Genomic DNA, 24,098 nt, shown 5'->3' with positions numbered 1-24,098 from the left:
TTTAGAATTACAGCTTGTCTGATTTTAGATTTTGAGTTGTCGATTTTAGTTTTTACAAATGTTATGTTCTAAAGAATAGTTCATCCAAATAATTTACTTACCTCCATGCTGTTCTAAAGAAAGAAAGAAAAAAAACTTGTTTATTTGCATTTGTTTTTATTTTTCATGAAACACATTATTGTAATTAATCCTGTGTTAACATTTAAATTCATCATAAGGTAACAGGAATAATCTGGGCATATTAAATTAATTATTATGTTATATTATATTATATTGTATTGTATTGTATTGTATTGCATTGTATTGTATTGTATTGTATTGTTATATTATATTATAGATTTCATTTTACAGATGAACACCTTTATTCCAATGTTTGTTTTCTCAGGTATATCCAGGCAGCCACGTCTCCTAAAGATGTGGTGATTCTGGTGGATGTCAGTGGCAGTATGAAGGGTTTAAGGTTGACTATAGCTAGACAGACAGTCGCTTCCATACTGGACACGCTGGGAGACGATGATTTCTTTAACATTATCGCAGTGAGTTTAACTAATAAATGTGCTTATATGACTTATCATTGGTTTGATGCTTGAGATTTATGTGTTGAAATTGTAGTGAAACACTCATTACATGTACATGCATTTAAACATTTTTTATTCCAGTCAGACTAAAGCAATACTTCGTCTTTTTTATGTAGTCATGTAAATGTATTAGTCCGACTGAAATCGCACCAGTCCGAATTCTGAGAAGTCGGACTAACAGACAGAGATAATGCGATTGTAGCTCGGCTTCGTCCAGCATGCATACACATTAATTGGATCATGATTGGCCTCTATTCGTTGTGCACATACATGCTCTGAAAGACAGAAGTGACATGCAACATGTATTAAATACTTCCTCAGCTGATGTCCTTCCTTCAACTATCTGATTACACACTATTATACTTGGCCAGACAAATGAATACTGCATAGACTACTCAAAAACCCGCTGTAACTCGATTTTGACTTAGCATGTAAACATACTGACTGTGTGTGTGTCTTTTGTTTTATCTGAAGTGTTTTAAATATGTCATAGAGTATTTTATATTTATTTTATTTTATTCCTTGGGTTAAAATGACCATTTTCCTCCCTCTCTGAGCCTTAAAAGTAAACAAGCCATTTTTTGTTGCTGTTGACTTGTAAATGTAAATGCCCTCTTTGCATTCGAAATGAGTAACATATTTTACTCATTTATTAATTTATACAGAACATATATCATATAAAAAACATTTTCCTGCAAAATATCAAGATTAATTTTCCATTTCATCACGTCTCCTTGTAATACCTATGAGTGGAGAAATTTGTGAACTTTTTTCTACATATTTTCACTTGAAAAGCTTTAGTAGTGTTCACTGTGTGTGTTCCCAGTACAACCAAGAGATCCATTATGTGGAACCCTGTCTAAACGGCACGCTCGTTCAAGCTGACAGTACTAATAAGGATGTATGTCTTTCTTTTATTAAACAATGGTGCACACTTTCTGTCTGTAATTACCTCATTTTCAATGAAATTATGGCTCCTAAAACATATCTGAAAGCCATTCTTCATGTTCTGTTTCATCAGCACTTTAAAGAGCATCTAGACAAGTTATTCGCCAAAGGAATCGGGCTCCTGGGCAATGCCCTGAGTGAAGCTTTCACAATCTTGAATGAGGTGGGTGAAGATTACCATAGTAGTGAGCTTACAGAGGCCTCCTTTCATTAGTAGTTTTGGCCTTTGTAGTTTTGGTGCATGCTGTACGTGTGTCTGTGAGCATGTATTTTATCTGCTGGATTTACAATGCTGCAACGATCTTGCTTTTCCGCTCCCTCTGCATGACACCTCTATCTCTTCCTGTGATTAATTGCGGTAATTCGCAGTGCTGATTAATAAGCTGATGAAAGAAGGCAATTGCGGACGAGATAGTGCTCAAAGTCAGTCCGGTTGCACCCTTTATCTCTCTTTTCTCAGGCCACTACTCTTGCAGAGAGAGGGAGGAGGGGAGATGCAGAGAGACAGAAAGGAGGATGGGGTTATATCTGTATTTGTCACATTCATTAGAGTCAGGCCATTAATATGGTAATCGTAAAACCCAGTGTCCTGGCCCCTTTAAATATCTGCATGCATTGTTTGTGTCTTGCTTGGTCGAAAGTGAAATACAAATCAGATGCAGCAGTCTTTAAAGTTTTGGAATGACATCATGCACTGCATCACAGTAAAGTTTGCTTGGTGTAACAAATAATAATGGAAAATACTCAAGCCTGATTATCATTGTAATGCAGGTTGGTCTGACTGAAACATTTTCATCCTACTTCAATTAGCCCCTAATTTTACACACAATAATAACCTTTAAAGTGATTTTTTTATGCTAAGCATGTCACAAAGATTTGATCACATCTTGCTAATCAAATATGTGATTGAGCAACTTACTGCTAGCACATATAGTACATATTGTGCATAAACAACATAATCATAAGGCATAAAACCAGATTTGCATTTCATGAAAGAAAATTGCTTGCAAGGCATTAATAGAATAATGTCACTTAGTATTTTGGCAAAATGACTGTAAAGTAAAACCAAATAGAGGGAGAAAGGGGAAAAGGGAGAGAGATATAAAATAGATGTATATAAATGTAGCCTATTTAAAAGAGTAATATACAATATAGATGGATAGACTGATGTTAGAAAGAAATGACCAATCACTATTCCCTATGCAAATAGAGCTAAGAAAGAGGACAAAACACAGGGTGTGTTCCATTCCAAAGGGCTCATTCCTATGCCCTAATCCCTTCAGAGAATTTGCCCTTCTGAGTGAGAGCTTCAGAGGGTTGAAGGGTGTAGGGCTCAAAAATATTAGTCATTCAGAATGCACTTCAGTATCATTTATCCAAGCCAAAGGAGCTGCTGCTAGCACAAAGTTTGATGCTAATGACCATCACCTGCACCTATTCAGAAATATTTATACATGACTTTGCCTCACTATTAACTATTTTCAGCATGCAAACCGAAAATAAATGCTTTAAAACTTTTAGACTTTATGAAGAAATTTAAGCTTTATGTTTAAATATTAGTTTTATTTATATAACAATTATGAACCAAAAAATTAACCAGTATACAAATGTACAGTAATATTACATTATTAAACAACTAAAATGCCATTGTGTATATTTCTTTTATTTCAACTGCTTTATTAGTGAATAAGTGAAGTGAATTTACAGGAATTATGAAGTTTGGTCCATCAGTTGAACCCTACGGAAATGCCCATTTTGAAGGACCTCTCTCAACATGGCGGCCACGATAATTTCCCCTTCGAAGTGCCTTTCGGAGGCGTATTTATCCCATTTGGAACGTAGAGTGCCTGCCCAGTTTTTCAGCCATCTCGGTTCTGGAAGTATTTTTCCCATTCTTTTCTTCCATAGGGATTTCATAAAATCCTTCATAAAAGAATTCTAAACCATGAACCAAAACCAGCCTTTATTTGAAGCAAAAATGTATTTGACAATTGGACAAAAATACAAAGCTACAAGACTGTATATGAACTACAATCCCATGAAGCATTGTTGATTATAGTATAGATTATATATGCAAGTATTTTTGAGTTTGAGATAAATATAAGTAGTTTGAGAAATTAGGGAGACCGATTCGATTGCTTAATTCACAGACATGCTTTGTTTGCTGCGATTCTCTAATTGGTGGATCCTTTCCATTTAGGATCATGGCTGTTAAGCAAATTGTTTTTTTTTTTTTGTTTTTTTTTTAAATGAAGTTGAAATAAGGCAGACTGATGGCTTCAACAGAAGTACAGTATATACCATATATTGACAATCTCAGAACTCACGGCAGGTCTGTCTACAAAGGTATATAAGTTATTGTTAAAAATAAATTCCCCTATAGAAAAAATTAATGGGATTGTTTACTTCTGGAGCCCATCTATTGTGCTCTACTCAGTATGCAAATATTACAATGACTCAATGAATTTAAATGGTGAACTTTCTAACAATGTAAGTCAATGGAAGATTTTCAAACTTTAATTTAAAATTTCTTTAAAATAAAAATATAAATAATAATAATAAAAAAAAAAAAAAATAGCACAGCTTGAAATTATCTACAAAACTAATTTTAAATTGAGTCTATTTAAGGTTCAGGGTTTTGGACAAACCCAAACCAGAATTTTTGAGGAATATTAATACAGTGCTGGTGCCTTGAAAATACTGTAATCAAACCATAATCAAATGCAATATAAATACACAGCTATTTTCACAAGTATTAAAGGAATAGTTCACCGAAAATGATAATTCTCTCATCATTTACTTACTCTTATGCTGTCTCAAACTCATATGATTTTCTTTCTTCTGTGAAACACAAACAAATAATTTTTTTTGAAGGAGATTTAATGTGTGTTTGTCAATACGACTCAAGTCAGTGGGGTCTAAAACTTTCAAGCTCTTAAAAGGACATAACTGCAGCATAAAGTTTATCCATACATACTGAGTGGTTTAATCCATGTCTTCCAAAGTGAAAAAATCAGTTTTAGGTGAGAAACAGAGTAAAATGTCACTGCTTTTTCATTATAAATCTAGAAATCAGCAGTTTCCTTGGCACGTTCATGAGAGAAGCTCATTCACACACTTCCTCACGCTTGATGCATACGTAGAACACTGTACACGTGCTATGCACATGCATCAAGCTTCAAATCATGATCGCACCAAGGAGACTGCAGATGTCAAGAGTTTTAGTGAAAAAGGAGCTACATTTTTGTCTCTCATCCAAAACTGGTCATATTGCTTCAGAGGACATGGATTAAACTCTTGACACAAATGGATTACTTTTATTCTGACATTATGTCCTTTTGGAAGTTTGAAAGTTTTGAACCCCATTGACTCTTACAGGCTGATAATGTACTGCACACATTACTTTAAAGATAATTTCCTGTTTGCTTTCTTGTTTTAGTCTTTTGTCCTCACCAAAACAGATCATATTGTTAGATGCTAGGTTTATGTGTTATTGAATATCACTAAGGTTATGTAACATTTTTAGTAATAAATGTGTCTCTCTATTCTGAATGTTGTACTAAATTCTTGCAATAAACTTTGTCTTCCTGTATCACTCTCTCATGTATCTTTATCTCCATCTCTCTCTCTCTCTCTCTCTCTCTCTCTCTATCTCTGTAGATTAATCAGACAGGTCGTGGCAGTTCGTGTAGTCAGGCGATTATGCTGGTGACAGACGGAGCCACTGAAATGTATGATGATGTTTTTGCCAAATATAACTGGCCTGAGCGAAAGGTAAGCTCAAAACTATTAATAAGAGTGTTCAATTGTAAAAACCACATTTTCTGCAAAGCATCCAACATGCAAACCTAAATGATAATCATTAAAACCTAAATAACAAGCATTATCAAATAAAAAAGCATTATTACTATTATTATTATAAAGTAATAAAAAGCATTATTAAAATGAAAAAACTGGATGTTGTAACGAAGCTCAGCAGACAATGACAGGGAGACGAAGATGATGATGAAGTGAGAAACCCAAGTGCAGTTTATTTCCAATCGTGATAACCAGAAACCCTAACTATAAATGTGAACAAAACATAAACATGAACGACTTGACTTGACATGGAAACAACGTTATATTAACATAAACATGGACTTGACTTAGCATGACAACCTTACACCAAACAATATCTGACAAACAACAATGGCAAACATGAGGGCTTAAATACAAGGACATGGGTAACAGGTAAACAAGACAACCAATCACAAGACTAAACTATAAACAAGATAACAATACTAAATGAACTTTAACCAATGAAAAGACAAGACTAATAACAAAGTAATCAAACAACGAACCAATGAAAACAAGACACATGAACAGGGGAAACACATGACAAGATCACATGAGGGAACAGTAATTCACATGACATGACACCACATGACCTGAACAGGAACTAAACTTTAAAATAAAAGACAAGAAAACAAGAACAAAACACATAAACATTACAGATGTACAAAACTACATATTTTCATATGAATAGTCAGTGGGTTGCCTGAACGACTAGTCGATTAAAATGGTATTCTTCATTTTTCCATGTACCGCTATGTCTCGTGCACAGTCGAACGCTCAGCCTTTCAAATTATATTCTAATGACTGCATGCCCTTAAGGATGCATTCGACACATGCCCACAACAACTTTGTTATACGCTTTGGTATATGTACAGTCAACGGCAGGTGGACACATAGACGACAAGCACAAACGCAAACTGTTCTCAGGTCAAGAAAAACTTGGCTGCACATGACTTAGTGGCACACGGAAAACCAAAGTATACTTTGGCCTTCCGTGTAGCCTTACATACTTTTAAGCATCTGTGTGTGTCGTCTGCACATACGCCTGGGGTTGAGAGTACTACAGAGATTCACAAAGCATTAGTAGTCATAGACTGCTTTGTAGTCAATAGAGTATACTTGGAAAGGCTAGAACGGCACAATGCGACATAACGCAAGCGTAAAAAAGGATACCCTAGTCTTAATCGGTCTTAAGGAAGCCCTGTATTTGGGTTCACTTGACCCAAATTAGACATGTTTTTAAGGGTTTTTACATAAAGTGCAGTCTCTCATTCAAAAACAGCTAGACAGTGCGCAACGCATTGGAACTGAATGCAGGGGTCTCAAAACGCTTTTTTAAAAGTTGGACTGTTTTTAACTTAACACGCTTTTTAAAAGGTAGCACTCATAACCTGATGCTCAAAAAACAGCGCAAAGTGAATTGTAACGGCCAAAAATATCTTTCTGCATGTGTATGGCCGTAGTAGCTGCATTTTAAAGGGGATGAATTCAAAGATGCCACTTTTGCGAAAGGGTTTTATCATTCAAATTGTCTAACAGCTAAAGCACAGCACGCTGTCAGCACATTAATTAAACTGCATCACAAAAAATATCAAAACTTAAAACAAATGTAATAAATTGGATGACCTCACTAATGGACTAGTAGGTTGTCAACGATGAGTTAACTTGTTGACAATCATGACAAATCTTTAATGTACTGCAGTATTTCTTTCAAGAATGTCTTGCATATCTACTAAATTTCTAACGTTTTCCTTGACTTCATATATTCAGTTATCATTGCATTTTTCCACCCCTACGCGAGTGCATAATTCCCTTTTGAGAACATGTTGACATTTTGAGGAATTGTGCTCAGTTCCTCAGGCGATTTCCCCATCGGTGGTTGTTTGAAAATGTGTGTTAATGTGTATTGAATTGCTGACAGCACCAGCGTATTTGACACGCTCTTCAAACATTTGAATATTTTACATTTTGTAAATAAACTGATTTGGAGAGTTTGCACATGTATCTGCCTTTGGCAGTGCTGAATCAGTCACCTGATTGACCTCGGAAACCAGCGTTGGCCAACAGTGCTGCAGTTTGAACCACCAGATGTGTTCATAAAGGACTCTGCATTCACGTGAACATGTTAAGCAAAAATTCCTGGCCTGCATTTGCTGCGTGTAAGTAAGTCTGCTTCTCATGTCCTAATCGATGGGGGGTGAAATGCATTTTTACAGTGTGCAGAAGGTGTGCGTGTGTGAATGAATTGTCGCTGGACCACTGCGGTGTAACCACTCAGTATTGGTTGGAATAAAAAACCATTTATACATGAGAGACAGGTACAATGTACTGAGAAATTGAGGTATGGAGAGAAAAAGGATGGAGGGAGTGATGGAGATTAGATGAGTGAGAAGGAACATGGACAAATAAAAACATAAGGCTGAGAATACGATGTAATTATAAGATTTTTAAAAATACATGTCCGCCTACACATAATCAAAAGCACGAATTTGAACAAAAATAACATCACAAAATATCTTTTTTGTTCATTTATCTTTTATTATCCTTTATTAATGGGTCCATATGCATATGCAAAATTGGTGTTTGGCATACCCAAGTAGAAATGAGTAGTTGCACCCCTATTTCATGTCAGCAACTGAATGAATTAATTCATAATGCATAAAATAATTAATGTATAAAAGTGTAAAAGTACATTTACAGTAAAAGTGAATTTTAAAACATATGGTGAACAAATTTACTGGCTGATTTTATTATTTTTATTTTTTTTTACACCAATTGTGTAATTAAATAAATGCACCAAGGCAGCTGGTTTCCAATGAGTAGTCAAGTAATCAGGTTTTATACTGACGTTTGTAAATTGTATGGTGGAAGATGAACAGATTTTGTGTTGTTGTTGTTTAAATGCAGAAAAACTGCTTTGTGAGTGTTTTCACTGTGTTAGATTCCACAAACAGTCTGGAGAGACAAAGGCACTGTTCCAAAATCTATTGAGCTGCCTTGCTGTCTTCAGCCTACATAGGCAGCTGCCTTATAAAGCAGCATCCTCACTGAAATGGAACCTTATACTGTATATCACTAGTTTTGGATATTTTACATGGGCAGCTGTGTTGGGGAAGCTACTTTGAAACTGTAGCTTCCCAAGCTACAAGTTATTTACAACTTAAAGTAGTTAAACTACAGTTAAGCTACTCTTTTAAAAAAGTAGTTAGCTACACTACAAGCTACTAACAAAATGTAACTACATTAAAGGTATTTAAATATATGACAATCAGATGATAATATTCAATTCTGCAATCTTCCGATTGACAAAAAAAAGTGACAAGCATTAAATTGAACATACATTCATACTTAATATAAACTATTCATTTTATATTTTATGTAACTGAATAAAAATATAGTGTTAAACAGCAACAATTAACTAAATATTTCACTTTAAAAAAAGAAGGCAAAGTCCCTTTAAGTCTGCGTGAGGCTGCGCGCAGAAGAACCTACTCACTAAAGTTCAGTTGACTCATTTATATGAACTGTCTGAAAGAAGCAATTCACTTAAATAACTTGGTTTTCCGAGCAATGCATGAGAGTGAGGACTGTTTAGTTGAGCGAATTTGATTACTGCCTCAGCTTCATTGTGACGTTCACAATACAATGTAATAAACGTAGCAATTTGTGACGTTACACTGCTACTTGTTGGAAACTGTAGCAAGTTACTGGAAAAGCTACACTATTATGAAAATAGCTTAACTACTGTCATGTTACTGAAAAATGTAGTTTAGGAAGTAGAATCACAACTTTGGTCAGCAACACTGATGGTCAGCAACTGTGTCATACTGTGTCAGTATATGTGTCATACAAATAGCTTTCTCTACGCAAAATGCATAGATGTCTTTGGTGTTAGTATGCTGCTTAGCAAATGATGCAAAACTAACAAGCATAAACATACAGTACATGTCACACATAAATATTGGGTGAAATTGTCCTTATTTAAACAAATTCAACTCTTTTATTAATATTTGTGGGTATTAATTTAAGTATATATATATATATATATATATATATATATATATATATATATATATATATATATATATATATATATATATATATACAGGGTTGGGGAGTAACGAAATACATGTAATGGGAATACATATTTAAAATACAAAATATAAGTAACTGTTTTCCACTACAGTTACAATGTAAATCGTTGGTATTTAGAATACAGTTACATTCAAAAAGTATTTTGATTACTGAAGAGATTACTTTGCATTTTATTGTCATTTGTTTCATTTAATATTTAGTCCTTTCAGATGGAAAAATGTATACATATAAATGATGCGATCCAACGTGCATTTGAACAGCAGTGAAACACTTTCTTATGATGTGTTACATTCATACGAGCAGACAGAGAAGTAAGTTTGAAGTAAGTTTGGAGCAGAAGAAATAGAAATAAACCTTGTGAAAATTGTCAGCTTCACGCTAAGCTAAAATGCTATTTCTGGCCATTTTACATGCACGTTATCAGGCACGACCATATTTTTATAATTAATTTCTTTTTTTCTAGTAAGACTTTTGATATTAGGGCAAAAATCGTATTCTTGATTATAATTTTTGTATTGTTTTCCTGTAAAAATATCTAAAAATCCTTAAAACAAGATCAGTTTGATTTATCTTGTTTTAGAAATAACACTGCATAAGATATTTAGGTTTTTCAGAGAATGTATTTTAACATGTGTATTTTGTCTTACTGTACTGGCAGAGTACACTTGTACTTGTATAGTCAAAACAAGTGAAAAAATCTACCAGTGCTGAAGAAGTAATCCAAAGTATTTAGAATACGTTTTTGACCTTGAGTAATCTAGCGGAATATGTTATAAATTACATTTTACAGCATGTATTCTGTAATCTGTAGTGGAGTACATTTCAAAAGTAACCCTCCCAACCCTGTATATATAGAGAGAGAGAGAGAGAGAGAGAGAGAGAGAGAAAGAGTACTGTGCAGAAGTCTTAGGCACATAAGATGCTTTACAAAAACATTTGTCTTAAGATGGTTATTTATATTTTCAGCTTTAATGTGTCAATAGGAAATATACATTTTAGACTCCCAAACATTTTTTTGCAAATAGAATAGAATAGAAGAGCAGGGAGCCCTGCAACAGATGGCATGGTCCATATTTTAACCCCTTTTCTCCCAATTTGGAATACCCAATTCCCACTATACTTAGTAGGTCCCGTGGTGGCACAGTTACTCACCTCAATCCGGGTGGCGGAGGACAAGTCTCAGTTGCCTTCCGTACATCTTATCACGTGGCTTGCTGTGCATGACACCGCGGAGACTCACAGCATGTGGAGGCTCATGCTACTCTCCGTGATCCACGCACAACTTACCACGTGCCTCATTGAGAGCGAGAACCCCTAATCGCAATCACGAGGAGGTTACCCCATGTGACTCTACCGTCCCTAGCAACCGGGGCCAATTTGGTTGCTTAGGAGACCTGGCTGGAGTCACTCAGCACGCCCTGGATTCGAAGTCGCGACTCCAGGGGTGGTAGTCAGCGTCACGCCCCCTTAATTTAAGTATATTTATAATAAGCATCCTTCTTTGTTGGATTTTTTCACAAAATTTCACATAATGTATCATGGGTTTGCTCTCTCCACGAAGGATGCATAACAAGACAGTGTTAGAATTTGGCCAAAAGATGATATCTTCTGGGTGAGAAAATCCAAAATAGTGAAGATGGAGTGGGAACGACACAAATAAATATTTTTCTTTTTCTGCACAGGTTCGAATATTCCCCTACCTGATTGGCCGAGAATCTGCATTCGCTGATAACCTAAAATGGATGGCGTGTGCCAATAAAGGTTTGCCATTTACTTTCAGTGATTTTGTAAATGATGAGTTGAATTTGATTCACATTAAATATAAATTTTTGCTAATTAGTTAATTAATTAGCATGCCCAGTATGGAAGCTTCAGTTCAAAATCTGAACAGGATGGCGAATTAGCGTGCCAGCACTGTGGGTTTATTGGTTTGATGGCTGGAGGAAATCACGTGGGTGTTGAGCACTTGATGGGAGTGTGATGGGAACTGGCTCAGCTCGCAGACATGCAGAGGTCAAGGGTCAACTCAGGCTAAATCACTCTTCCTGTCAGCTCGGCTCCTGTGGCTGCGCAGCGTTGATCACTTCCATGTGCCCGTGCTACGGATGAGTTGACGCGGGATGAGGAACACTGTCTCACACACACAAAAACTCGCACACATGCTGAGAATTCCTAGCTCTGCACCTGGAGCCACTGCAGTAGTACTTGCACATTTTCAACACTGCCAAATGGATGAAAATATAAAACTTTGGTAACACAAGCCTGTATATATAATGGATTAAAAGAGTTTTCAGAATGCATTACAATTTTACAAAACATTCATAATGCCTTATAATACACATTATGATACATTCTATCTTTTCATACATAATATTAACCATATTCATAGTACATTATCATGCTTTATCTATTCATGATCAACTCTTCAGAACTATATATATATATATGGGTGTGTGTTTGTGTGTGTGTGTGTGTGTATGTATATTGATAGAAGTCATAATGTATTGTGTTGATGTGTCATTAGAATTATTTATGAAAAAATATAATAGATTATAATGTCTATTATATCAGTGGTTCTCAACCATTTTGACTCCGAGGCCCCCACTGTCCAAGACAATTTTAAAGCCCCAGAATCTGAAAGTGTCAATAGATTAAAATACTTATCATGTTTAATTTTGTGATTCCAGACATTTCAGGAACTGTCAGTTTAAATGTTGTAGACCTACATCAAGATTTTAACTAATTTCAGCAGTTATCATATTTCAATATAGCTGATTTTAAATCATTTTAAGACATCTTGAGGCCCCCTTGGAAATTTGCTGAGACACCCTAGTGGGTCCCAGCCCCCTGGTTGAGAACCACTATATTATATGACATAATGAATACATCTAAAATCCATTGTACTGTACAAATACTACATGGTTAGTGTTACTGTAGCTTGTAATTTTGCTTGTATTTTCTTTCATCATAATATATCCACATATTTAGGGGAAACAATTATATCAGTTGACTACTAATCTGAATATAGGTGGTTATTGCGCCAACAATAATAATTAACCACGTGGTACATCATACAGAGTTGAGTTACACCTAACCAGGCGCGACGCTGCAACACGCTATAAAAAGTATCTTTACATGTTAATCAGAGTTTTGTCCTAACAAGCCGCGACACACCACGATCAACAGTGACAGGGCGTTCTATTTTTGAAATGGTTTTTAACTCTGCGACGTCGCGCCGGCCAGCTCAGTCACCAAATGGGTCTAAAATTATTCTTATAGTAGTATATTGAAGCCAGCATCTGACTAGCCGGTTCACAACAACTTGATTTTGGCGGGGGTGTCACACACCTACCAAATGTTATGAGGTCTCGCTCTCTTCAGCCGGAGCTCTGTCACACACACACACACACACACCGGTTCAGAATGGCAGAGGGGTACGGAAGCCCTGAACCGCAGGGTGAAAAAAAAAAAAAAAAAATAGTGTTTCAGTTCCTTCCTGAGCCTATGTCTTAAATTTTTTTCTCTCTTCCTAAATGTTAAAAAAAAAAATTTTCTCTCTTCAAAAAAATAAACATTTTTCTCTTCTCTTCATGTAATTGATGATGGCTATGTATTTAGCATGAGTGGTATTAATGGCATGTATTGACTAATCATTGATAATGTGTATTTATGATGTGTGGTATATAATTATGTATTTTGTGGATATTTATGTGTTTTAGGGATTTGCTGTGTAAGGAGTTTGTGTATACCGGGTGGTCATATGAATTAATTTGGTGTATTGTACAATAATTTTTAAATTCCCCTAATGAATATGTAGACTCGTTTGTTGATGCTCTAAATGCCCCAAAGTCAATCTACTGTGGATTGTTAGCAATATCAAATCTTTGCCAGGATAATTGTACTTGTATTAATGGGATCAACCTGCAGCTTCCCCCCCGGGGTTTTAATACTTAAATTCTTTAATACTTAAAATACTTTTTATTTTTATTTCTGTACAGCACTTTGGTTAGCCCGCTCGCAGTTTTTAAATGTGCTCTATAAACTGAATAAACTTAAACTTAAATTATTGAATAAAAGTAAAACTTATAAGTATATTGAGTTGTGTACTTGAGTGTTTTCCTTGGTTATTTGATGCCCAAATAAATATTATGGTCCAGTGGAGGACCTGTTGGTGAGCCCCTGCGCTCGGGGGGTTCCATCTGCCAAGCCACGGAACCATACATCACAGCATCTCTGGCCAGAAGTGAACGTTATCACATTTTAAACTTATTTAGCGTTCTGTTATAATTTACACAATTGAAAAATATTTTACTTATGGTAGCCATCCAGCTTTTACCTTACAGTATTTTTCATTACAAAAGATTCCACTCATCTTTAATTACCTCATGGATATTTTACAAATTGCACTTATTCTTACATTCACATTCGCAGTACAACCTCAATTAGGCACTTGCAACTTCTCAAATCTGTCACTGTAATTTCGCACCTTGACTTTTGCAACTCTTTTTGCGATATATCTGATACTAACTTGTGCAATTGCAAACTCAGTGTTGGCGAGAGAGAAAGGCGGGGCAGGGGGAGGGCGCAAAGGAGTCATTTTATAGATTGGTGCCTAGCCAATGAAATCGGACTTCTTTTGTACACGATGTCATGACCATAGACATACGTGGCCTTAATATTACCAGATGTACCCCTAACACTTCAAAAGGACAGACATAATAATAATTTCCCCACGTTTTCCGTTTTCCTCAATACATTCCTTCGCTTCCACCATGTAACACTGAGCAAACGGCATAGATGGTTTAGAAAGACCAACAATTTCAAACAAAAAAATAACTCCAGTTGTTACATGACAATGAATGCCATATCAAACATATGTAACCTGATTTTGTCTTGATTAAGGTTTGCAAACCCTTAAATATATAATTATTGTATTAATGTATTATTCAGCTATATAGCAACAGAGAGAGCATTAAAAGCATAAGATTACATGTTTACTGATAGTGGCACCTGGTGGCCAAGGTTGGTACCGCATGCATTTTTTGAAGAGAGAAAAAAAAATGTTTCTGAAGAGAGAAAATTTTTTTTGAAGAGAAACATTTTTTTTGAAGAGAAGAAAAAAAATTGAAAGAGAGAAAACATTTTTTTTTTTTTTTTGAAGAGAGAAAATGTAAGACAGGCTCAGGAAGGAAATGAGACACTATTTTTTATTTTAAATTTTTTGTTTGTTTGTTTGTTTTTTTTTTTTCTCACCGTAATTTTTTTTTCCACCTTGCGGTTCATGACTTCCGTAGAGGGGAGACAAACCGGCTCATTTGGATTTTCTCTCTGCTTCCCTGTCACGTGGAGATCGGCGAAATAACAACAAGAGTACCGCGTTAACATAAACAATCGTAACAGACTGAATTGGGATGCGATTCATGAAGTAAATTTGCCTTGTATATGTGTGTGATAGTGTATTTATCCCCTCGGGATTTGCCATAGAAAGAGAATGCCCATACGGAGCTTCAGTGAGAAAATGAGTTGCGTTCAATAAACAACAGATTGTTTCGTCATTAATTGCTCTGGTTTCTACATTTTGTTGTCTGTCTTCATTTTAGTGTATTAATATCACAGTGTCGCGTCGCGCCTGGTGTGGACAAGGTGTAATGTGTGTGTCTGTTACCTCTTTGTTTCATTTGCAGTGATGCTGTAATCGTGTATTTTATGCAGGTTATTTTAGTCAGATTTCTACGTTGGCTGATGTACAGGAGAATGTGATGCGGTATTTGCATGTGATGAGCAGACCAAAAGTTATCGACCACGAACATGACACAGTGTGGACTGAAGCATATGTGGACAGCGCAGTAAGTATATAATATAAAGATAATCCCAAAATGTGTATATGAATTTGTTTTTGTATAGCAGCTCTTTAAAAAGTCCCTTACAAAAAAAAATACCTTGCTAACCATATTGTACAACAAAATACTGTAGTTAACTCAGTTATCGGATATACAATCAACTGTGGTTGTTATTAACCACCACTATAAAGTTCATACACTGTTTGAAGGAAATCCCATATTAAGTTAATGATTTTACTGTGTGTAACAATAACTGTACATTGTACAAATATCTTTGTTAAATCTAAAATCCTAAAAATGTACTTCATGTGGAAACATATAAATCAACCTGACTACCTTAGGTTGCACCAACTAAATAATTTTTTTGAGAGTCAGTTCAGGTAGAAATAGCTGTGTGAAGAGATAGCTCACCCGAAAAAAAAAAAGTAATAATTTTCTCAACTTCATGTGTCCCATACATATTTTTACTTTCTTTCATGGAACACAAAAGGAGACGTGAGGCAAAATGTCAGGGACTGACAGCGTCAATCACCATTCACTAGTATGGAAAAAAGAACTGCATCACCATGAATAGTTTCTCTCTTTGTGTTCCACGGTAGAAAGTAAGTTATACAGTACAGGTTTGAAACAACATGACAGTGAGTACATGATTACAGAATTATAATTTTTTGGGTGAACTAACCCTAAAGTAAATTATTATTATTATTTTTTTTTTTACTTTTTACAGTATAGTAACGTAAGTTATGTCTATAATTACGGATCTATGAGACCGAACGATGTTGGCCACCACAGTCTTACACTGTATGACGCCATTCTACTACCTATCCTCGAGACACAAATGACAACAAAGTCAGGTGACTTACCTTAAGGGGTTGCCTTAATAAAAACATCTGGGTGAGCTGACCTCATCCTCCTGCCTGGAACGTCGCAGTCCATCCCAAGAGACAAGAGATGGTGACGGTCATCGTTCAGTCTTATATATCCATAGTTACAGACATGACATACGATTTATTTCAACCTCACTCAGATCATCACCACGGTCTTACACTGGATGACTAATACCATCAGAGCCGTGAAGGATGGGGGCCTCTCTCCCCTCACAACCCCGATTAGCAGCAGAATTTAAAACAGTGGAGCCCAAAGCGAATCTTTTTGCCACATTAACCCTGTAAAACCTTGCATAGGTACAGGGTGTACTCCAGGTTTTCACTGCACAGATGTATGAAAGTGTCACCCCCTAAAGTGCTGCCCAGGATGTGGCCATACTTCTGGTGGAATGAGCCACCTTCCCACTGAGCCTGTATCTTGAGTATAATGGGTCAGGCCAAAAGGACTCAAGCTCAATCACCTGATTAACTGAACTGGAGTTAAGCACTTTATATAGGAAATATGGATTAAGCCACAGGGAAACCCCCAGATGGTCTAGTCCTCACTGACTGATAAAGCATGTAACTCGCCCACTCTCTTTGCTGAGCAAATTTCCAGGAGAAAAATTATTTTACAGGTTAGAAGCTGGAGGTCTGCCTGCACCAGAGGTTCAAAAGGAACTTTGGTTAAGACTACAATTCAAGACTACAATGAGGTCCCAGGATGGCGATTTCAAGGTGTTCCTTTCGCAGAGACAGATTGCACCCTTGAGGAAAATGGGAGATATATGCAATGTAGACCTTAATTGTGGCCATCAAGATGGACTCAAGATGGCGCCGAGTATGGCTGCTGCGTTGCGAGCTCCGACACAACATAGTAATGTTTTGTTTGTTTTGTTCACAATTCTTATGTTTTTTGTATTGGATGTTGTCTGCCTTATTGTCTACGACAGACAAACACGTTTGAACATTGGTTCAGCAATTTCACACCGTAAACCGGACTTCACATTCCTCAATGCCGACCCGCTGTTTACAAACACGCAAGCGGAGCCCTTTGTCTGGGCAGCACGGCCGCAGAAACGCAAAAGGAAAAGGGGAAACAGAGCCGGCGTTCTCATCAGAGTAAGACTCCGCGCAAATCGACCCCCACTACCCACTATTCTTCTGGCAAATGTTCAGTCTCTGGATAACAAGCTCTGCGAGCTGAAAGCGCGGATCTCTTTCCAACGAGATACAAGGGACTGCTGCATTATCTGCCTTACGGAAACTTGGATGTCTGTGGAGATTCCAGACTCAGCCATTGAACCCACGGGGTTCTCCATGCACCGAGCGGACAGAGTTAAAGACCTCTCAGGTAAAACTAGAGGAGGTGGTGTATGTTTTATGATCAACAAATCCTGGTGTGATCAGAGGAACGTTCATTCTATCAAGTCTCTCTGCTCTCCTGATCTGGAAATTCTTATGCTTCTGTGTCGACCATTCTGGCTACCGAGGGAATTCACAGCGGTCATTATCACTGCTGTGTACATTCCCCCACAAGCCGACACAGACTGGGCACTCAAGGAACTGTATGGGATTATAAGTGAGCAGGAAACCGCGCACCCTGAGGCTGCGTTCATTGTAACCGGGGACTTTAATAAAGCCAGTTTAAAATCAGTCACACCAAAATACCACCAGCACATTAGTTTCAACACACGAGGGGACCGGGTTTTGGACCATTGCTACTCTCCCTTCTGGGATGGCTACAAATCCCTCCCCCGCCCACCATTTGGCAAATCGGACCACTCTTCCATTCTGCTTCTGCCCGCTTACAGGCAGAAATTGAAACAGGAAGCACCCACCCTCAGAACGATCCAGTGCTGGTCAGACCAATCAGACTCTACGCTACAGGTCTGTTTTGATCACACGGACTGGGAGATGTTCCGGTCCGCCTCTGATGACGACATCGAGCTTTACGCTGATAGCGTAATGTGCTTCATCAGAACGTGCGTAGAGGACGTGATTCCGACCAGAACAGTACAGATCTATCTGAATCAGAAACCTTGGATTAATGGCGATGTTCGCGCGGCACTTAACGCGCGGACCTCCGCTTTTAATTCCGGGAACGCGGAGGAGCATAAACAAGCCAGTTATGCCCTCCGAAAAACTATCAGAACCGCAAAACACCAGTACAGGAGCAAGATTGAAGGACAGTTTAACACCAACAACTCTAGAAGCATGTGGTAGGGAATTAACATCATCATGGACTTTAAAGGGAATAAAAACTAAACCATGAACACCGCTGCCTCTCTCCCGGATGAGCTAAATACTTTTTATGCTTGTTTCGAGGGAAATAACACCGCCCTCGCGGAGAGAGCTCTCACGGCTGAAGCTACAGAAGTTAGTTCACTCTCCGTCTCTGTAGTGGATGTAACCCGATCCTTCCGACGGGTGAATATCCGCAAAGCCGCGGGCCCAGACGGCATTCCGGGCCGCGTCATCAGAGTGTGCGCGAACCAGCTGGCTGGTGTTTTTACGGACATTTTCAACCTTTCCCTCTCTTTGTCTGTAGTCCCCACATGTTTTAAAACATCGACCATTGTGCCTGTTCCAAAACAATCAAAAATAACTTGTTTAAATGACTGGCGTCCTGTTGCTCTGACCCCCATCATCAGCAAATGCTTTGAGAGACTAATCAGAGATTATATCTGCTCTGTGCTGCCTCTCTCTCTAGACCCACTGCAGTTTGCTTACCGCAACAACCGCTCCACTGATGATGCCATTGCATCTACAATACACACTGCTCTCTCCCACCTGGAAAAAAAGAACACTTATGTGAGAATGCTGTTTGTAGACTACAGCTCAGCATTCAACACCATAGTGCCCTCCAAGCTAGATGAGAAACTCCGGGCTCTGGGCTTAAACAGCTCGCTGTGCAGCTGGATCATGGACTTCCTGTCAAGCAGACGCCAGGTGGTTAGAATAGGCAGCAACATCTCCTCATCACTGACCCTCAACACTGGAGCCCCGCAGGGCTGTGTTCTCAGCCCACTACTGTATTCCCTGTACACACATGACTGTGTGGCAACACATAGCTCCAGTGCCATCATTAAGTTTGCTGATGACACAACGGTGGTAGGTCTGATCACTGACAATGATGAAACATCCTACAGAGAGGAGGTGCACACTCTGACACACTGGTGTCAGGAGCACAACCTCTCCCTCAACTTCAGTAAGACAAAGAGGCTTGTGGTGGACTTCAGGAGAAAAGACAGAGAACACAGTCCCATCACCATCAATGGAGCACCAGTGGAGAGAGTCAGCAGCGTCAAATTCCTGGGTGTCCACATCACTGAGAAACTCACATGGTCCATCCACACTGAAGTCGTTGTGAAGAAGGCTCATCAGCTCCTCTTCTTCCTGAGACGGCTGAGGAAGTTTCATCCTCACACGGTTTTACACCTGCACTGTAGAGAGCATCCTGACTGGCTGCATCTCCGCCTGGTACAGCAATAGCACCGCCCACAACCGCAAAGCACTGCAAAGGGTGGTGCGAACTGCCAGACACATCATCGGAGGTGAGCTTCCCTCCTTCCAGGAAATATATACAAGGCGGTGTGTGAAAAAAGCTCGGAGGATCATCAGAGACTCCAGCCACCCGAGCCATGGGCTGTTCTCACTGCTACCATCAGGTAGGCGGTATCACAGCATCAGGACCCGCACCAGCCGACTTCATGATAGCTTCTTCCCCCAAGCAATCAGACTTCTGAACTCTTGATCTCCCACGATCAAATACATCAGCACTGCACTTTATTACCCCTACTCTTATATCTCACACCGGACTGTCATAAATTATATTATTATTATATTATATTCTCTCTAAACAACTGACTATCAGCCGACAGTCTGAATGTCAATACAGTACAATACTGTACATTCTATATATACTATATATACTTTTTGTATATATTTTTATTTTGTATTTTTATTGAATAATGTGTATCTATATAGTGCGTATTGTATACTGTACAGTGTATGTTATTATTTGTATATTATATTGTTGAGTGTAATTATGTGTATATCAGATGTTTAAATTGTGTTGTGTTAATTTGATGTTATTGTAAATTGGTACTGTCTCATCACTGTCACGACTGCTATGTTGATCGGAACTGCACCCAAGAATTTCACACACCATTGCACTTGTGTATATGGCTGTGTGACAATAAAGTGATTTGATTTGATTGATTTGATTAATTGTGTTGGCTTTCCTTCTGAAGTTTAAGAGTGTAAATTGATGGAAGAATAGAATAACTTGACCAAACATATGGCAGAGACCAACCGCCTGTCTTGGCACCAGGTTGAAAACGCTTTCCACTTATGTAGGTAGTTTTCCAATGTAGAAGATGCTTTGGCATTAATAATGGTTCTTAACGCTGCCTCATCTAATCCTTGAGGGAGGGACCCCGTGGGCGTTTTTACGTCTGTTTGGCACCCCTGCCACTGTCAGACATTTGAAAATTCCCACTTTGTCATTTGTACCCCTACGATTCAAATCAAGGGCGGGTAGTCTGTGTTGAGTACCCCTGTATCCATACCTAGCAGCTCTTTTCTGACCGAGTGTGAGCTACATAGATTATTTCCTGCAGCGTGCTTGCTCAGCTATATCTAGCACTGACTGAGTGTCTGGATAGAACTGGCATGTTGGTCAACTCTCTTCAGATTGTGTCAGGTAAGGATGTCTGGGCTAACTAGATCTGCCTATGGGCCAGTACTACAGAGGACATGGTAGCACTAATGTAAGAAGAGCCATTTCAACAAGTCCCATGACATCACAATCCTCGGGATTGAAAATTTTTCTCAACGTGGCAAGAGCTGTCGCCAAAGCATTACCTGATCGTGCCTCACATGTAGCCACACTAGTCGGTTTGTCTTCTGACATTCTTTGCCTGGGCAACTCGGGTTATCAGAAACACGATCTGGCCCAAGATGGGTTAGCATTGCAATTTCACACACTACTGTTTTCACCCATACCAGTCTGTGGTGCATACTGTACCTTTACAGGTTTTCTACACCCAGCATTGAACTTGGGTGCAGCTTTGGGATTATTCCATGCTTTTCATAAAATTGGAGTGTAATCTTCAGCCATAGTGATGGAAAAAGAGGGCTGAGTATGGGGAATACCAGTCCATACTCCCTGTTTTGATGCTGATATTGTAGCTTCTGAGCCTCAAGTCCAAGAGTCCTAGATTCCTAGAAAGAATATCAAACTGTGAACTTGCATCCTCAGAGCTGCAAGACCTGGATTCATCCTCTCGATCATCCCCTGACTCTGCCTGGTCATCACTTCCATATAGCAAGTTATTTGCATGAAGCAAAATAACACCCACAGCTTCATCATCCTGCCCCTTATATGAGGGTAACTCACTAGAAGAGACTGCAGATGGAGCTAGGCTCTGCTGTGATCCAACAGTACCACTTCGGTGATCAAGCTGGTTCACTCTGTCATCTAGATCATGTAGTACTGCTAGAATCTGTAACAGAGTGTCATCCTGTTGATCTTGGACAACTGAGGCAGTTGCCTGCTTATTCTGAGTCTCATCGTAATGCTGCGGGTCTCTAAGGGACATATCCGGGGTGTGATCCGTCCTACGTTTTCAGAAATGCCCCCCAAGCAATGGTCTATTGACATTGGCTTGATTACTGAGCATGGCTCTTTATAATAACAGCTTGACAAAAGCAACACAGGGGTGAACTCATACTAAAGATCAAAGCAGACCAGTCACAGAAATAAGATGTCTGTAGATCTTTTTTTTTTTTTTAAAGATAATAATATACACTGACAGCCAAAAGTTTGGAATAATGTACAGATTTTGCTCTTATGGAAAGAAATTGGTACTTTTATTCACCAAAGTGGCATTCAACTGATCACAATGTATAGTCAGGACATTAATAATGTGAAAAATTACTATTACAATTTGAATTTTTTTTTTCAGAACTTCTTAAACTACTTTTCATCAAAAAATCCTCCACGTGCAGCAATGACAGCTTTGCAGATCCTTGGCATTCTAGCTGTCAGTTTGTCCAGATACTCAGGTGACATTTCACCCCACGCTTCCTGTAGCACTTGCCATAGATGTGGCTGTCTTGTCGGGCACTTCTCACGCACCTTACAGTGTAGCTGATCCCACAAAAGCTCAATGGGGTTAAGATCCATAACACTCTTTTCCAATTATCTCTTGTCCAATGTCTGTGTTTCTTAGCCCACTCTAACCTTTTCTTTTAGTTTTTCTGTAACAAAAGTGGCTTTTTCTTTGCAATTCTTCCCATAAGGCCTGCATCCCTGAGTCTTCTCTTTAATGTTGTACATGAAACTGGTGTTGAGCAGGTAGAATTCAATGAAGCTGTCAGCTGAGAACATATGAGGCAAATGTTTCTATTTCACAAACTAGAGACTCTGATGTACTTATCCTCTTGTTTAGTTGTACATCTGGCCTTCCACATCTCTTTCTGTCCTTGTTAGAGCCAGTTGTCCTTTTTCTTTGAAGACTGTAGTGTACACCTTTGTATGAAATCTTCAGTTTTTTGCAAATTCAAGCATTGTATAGCTTTCATTCCTCAAAACAATGATTGACTGATGAGTTTCTAGAGAAAGCTGTTTCTTTTTTGCCATTTTTGACCTAATATTGACCTTAAGACATGCCAGTCTATTGCATACTGTGGCAACTCAAAAACAAACACAAAGACCATTTTAAGCTTCATTTAACGAACCAAATAGCTTTCAACTGTGTTTGATATAATGGCAAGTAATTTTCTTGTACCAAATTAGCAATTTAGCATGATTACTCAAGGATAAGGTGTTGGAGTGATGGCTGTTGGAAATGGGGCCTGTCTAGATTTGACCAAAAATTACTTTTTTCAAATAGTGATGGTGCTGTTTTTACATCAGTAATGTCCTGACTATACTTTGTGATCAGTTGAATGCCACTTTGCTGAATTAAAGTACCAATTTCCTTCCGAAACAGCAAATTTTGTACATTATTCCAAACTATTGGCCGCCAGTGTATATAAATACAAATATGTTAGTATGTAATATATATATATATATATATATATATATATATATACACAGTGCATCCAGAAAGTATTCACAGCGCTTCACTTTTTCCACATTTTGTTATGTTACAGCCTTATTCCAAAATGGATTAAATTCATTATTTTCCTCAAAATTCTACAAACAATACCCCATAATGACAATGTGAAAGAAGTTTGTTTGAAATCTTTGCAAATGTATTAAAAATAAAAAACGAAAAAAAAAAAATCACATGTACATAAGTATTCACAGCCTTTGCCATGACACTCAAAATTGAGCTCAGGTGCATCCTGTTTCCACTGATCATCTTTGAGATGTTTCTACAACTTGATTGGAGTCCACCTGTGGTAAATTCAGTTGATTGGACATGATTTGGAAAGGCACACATCTGTCTATATAAGGTCCCATAGTTAACAGTGCATGTCAGAGCACAAACCAAGCCATGAAGTCCAAGGAATTTTCTGTAGACCTCCGAGACAGGATTGTATTGAGGCACAGATCTGGGGAAGGGTACAGAAAAATGTCTGCAGCATAGAAGGTCCCAATGAGCACAGTGGCCTCCATCATCTGTAAATGGAAGAAGTTTGGAACCACCAGGACTCTTCCTAGAGCTGGCCGCCTGGCCAAACTGAGCGATTGGTGGAGAAGGGCCTTAGTCAGGGAGGTGACCAAGAACCCGATGGTCACTCTGACAGAGCTCCAGCATTTCTCTGTGGAGAGAGGAGAACCTTCCAGAAGAACAACCATCTCTGCAGCACTCCACCAATCAGGTCTGTATGGTAGAGTGGCCAGACAGAAGCCACTCCTCAGTAAAAGGCACATGACAGCCCGCCTGGAGTTTGCCAAAAGGCACCTGAAGGACTCCCAG

The 24,098-nt window shown here is 38.2% G+C and overlaps 1 protein-coding gene across 1 annotated transcript in view; it reads left to right on the top strand.

Moving 5' to 3' along the window:
* Positions 1-24,098, top strand: part of cacna2d3 (calcium channel, voltage dependent, alpha2/delta subunit 3) — a 71,883-nt gene that overhangs the window by 15,782 nt on the left and 32,003 nt on the right. Inside the window, exons 8-13 of the mRNA XM_051675490.1 lie at positions 386-536; positions 1,405-1,479; positions 1,600-1,689; positions 5,187-5,300; positions 11,138-11,216; positions 15,168-15,301. Coding sequence (XP_051531450.1) covers positions 386-536; positions 1,405-1,479; positions 1,600-1,689; positions 5,187-5,300; positions 11,138-11,216; positions 15,168-15,301 — 643 coding nt within the window. The remainder of the gene's footprint in view (positions 1-385; positions 537-1,404; positions 1,480-1,599; positions 1,690-5,186; positions 5,301-11,137; positions 11,217-15,167; positions 15,302-24,098) is intronic.

The sequence above is a fragment of the Myxocyprinus asiaticus genome, chromosome 37 (genome assembly GCF_019703515.2).
Source record: "Myxocyprinus asiaticus isolate MX2 ecotype Aquarium Trade chromosome 37, UBuf_Myxa_2, whole genome shotgun sequence".
Classification (NCBI taxonomy): Eukaryota; Metazoa; Chordata; class Actinopteri; order Cypriniformes; family Catostomidae; genus Myxocyprinus; species Myxocyprinus asiaticus.
Note: the sequence above shows the minus strand (reverse complement) of the source record. Positions and strands in the feature narration are given on the sequence as shown.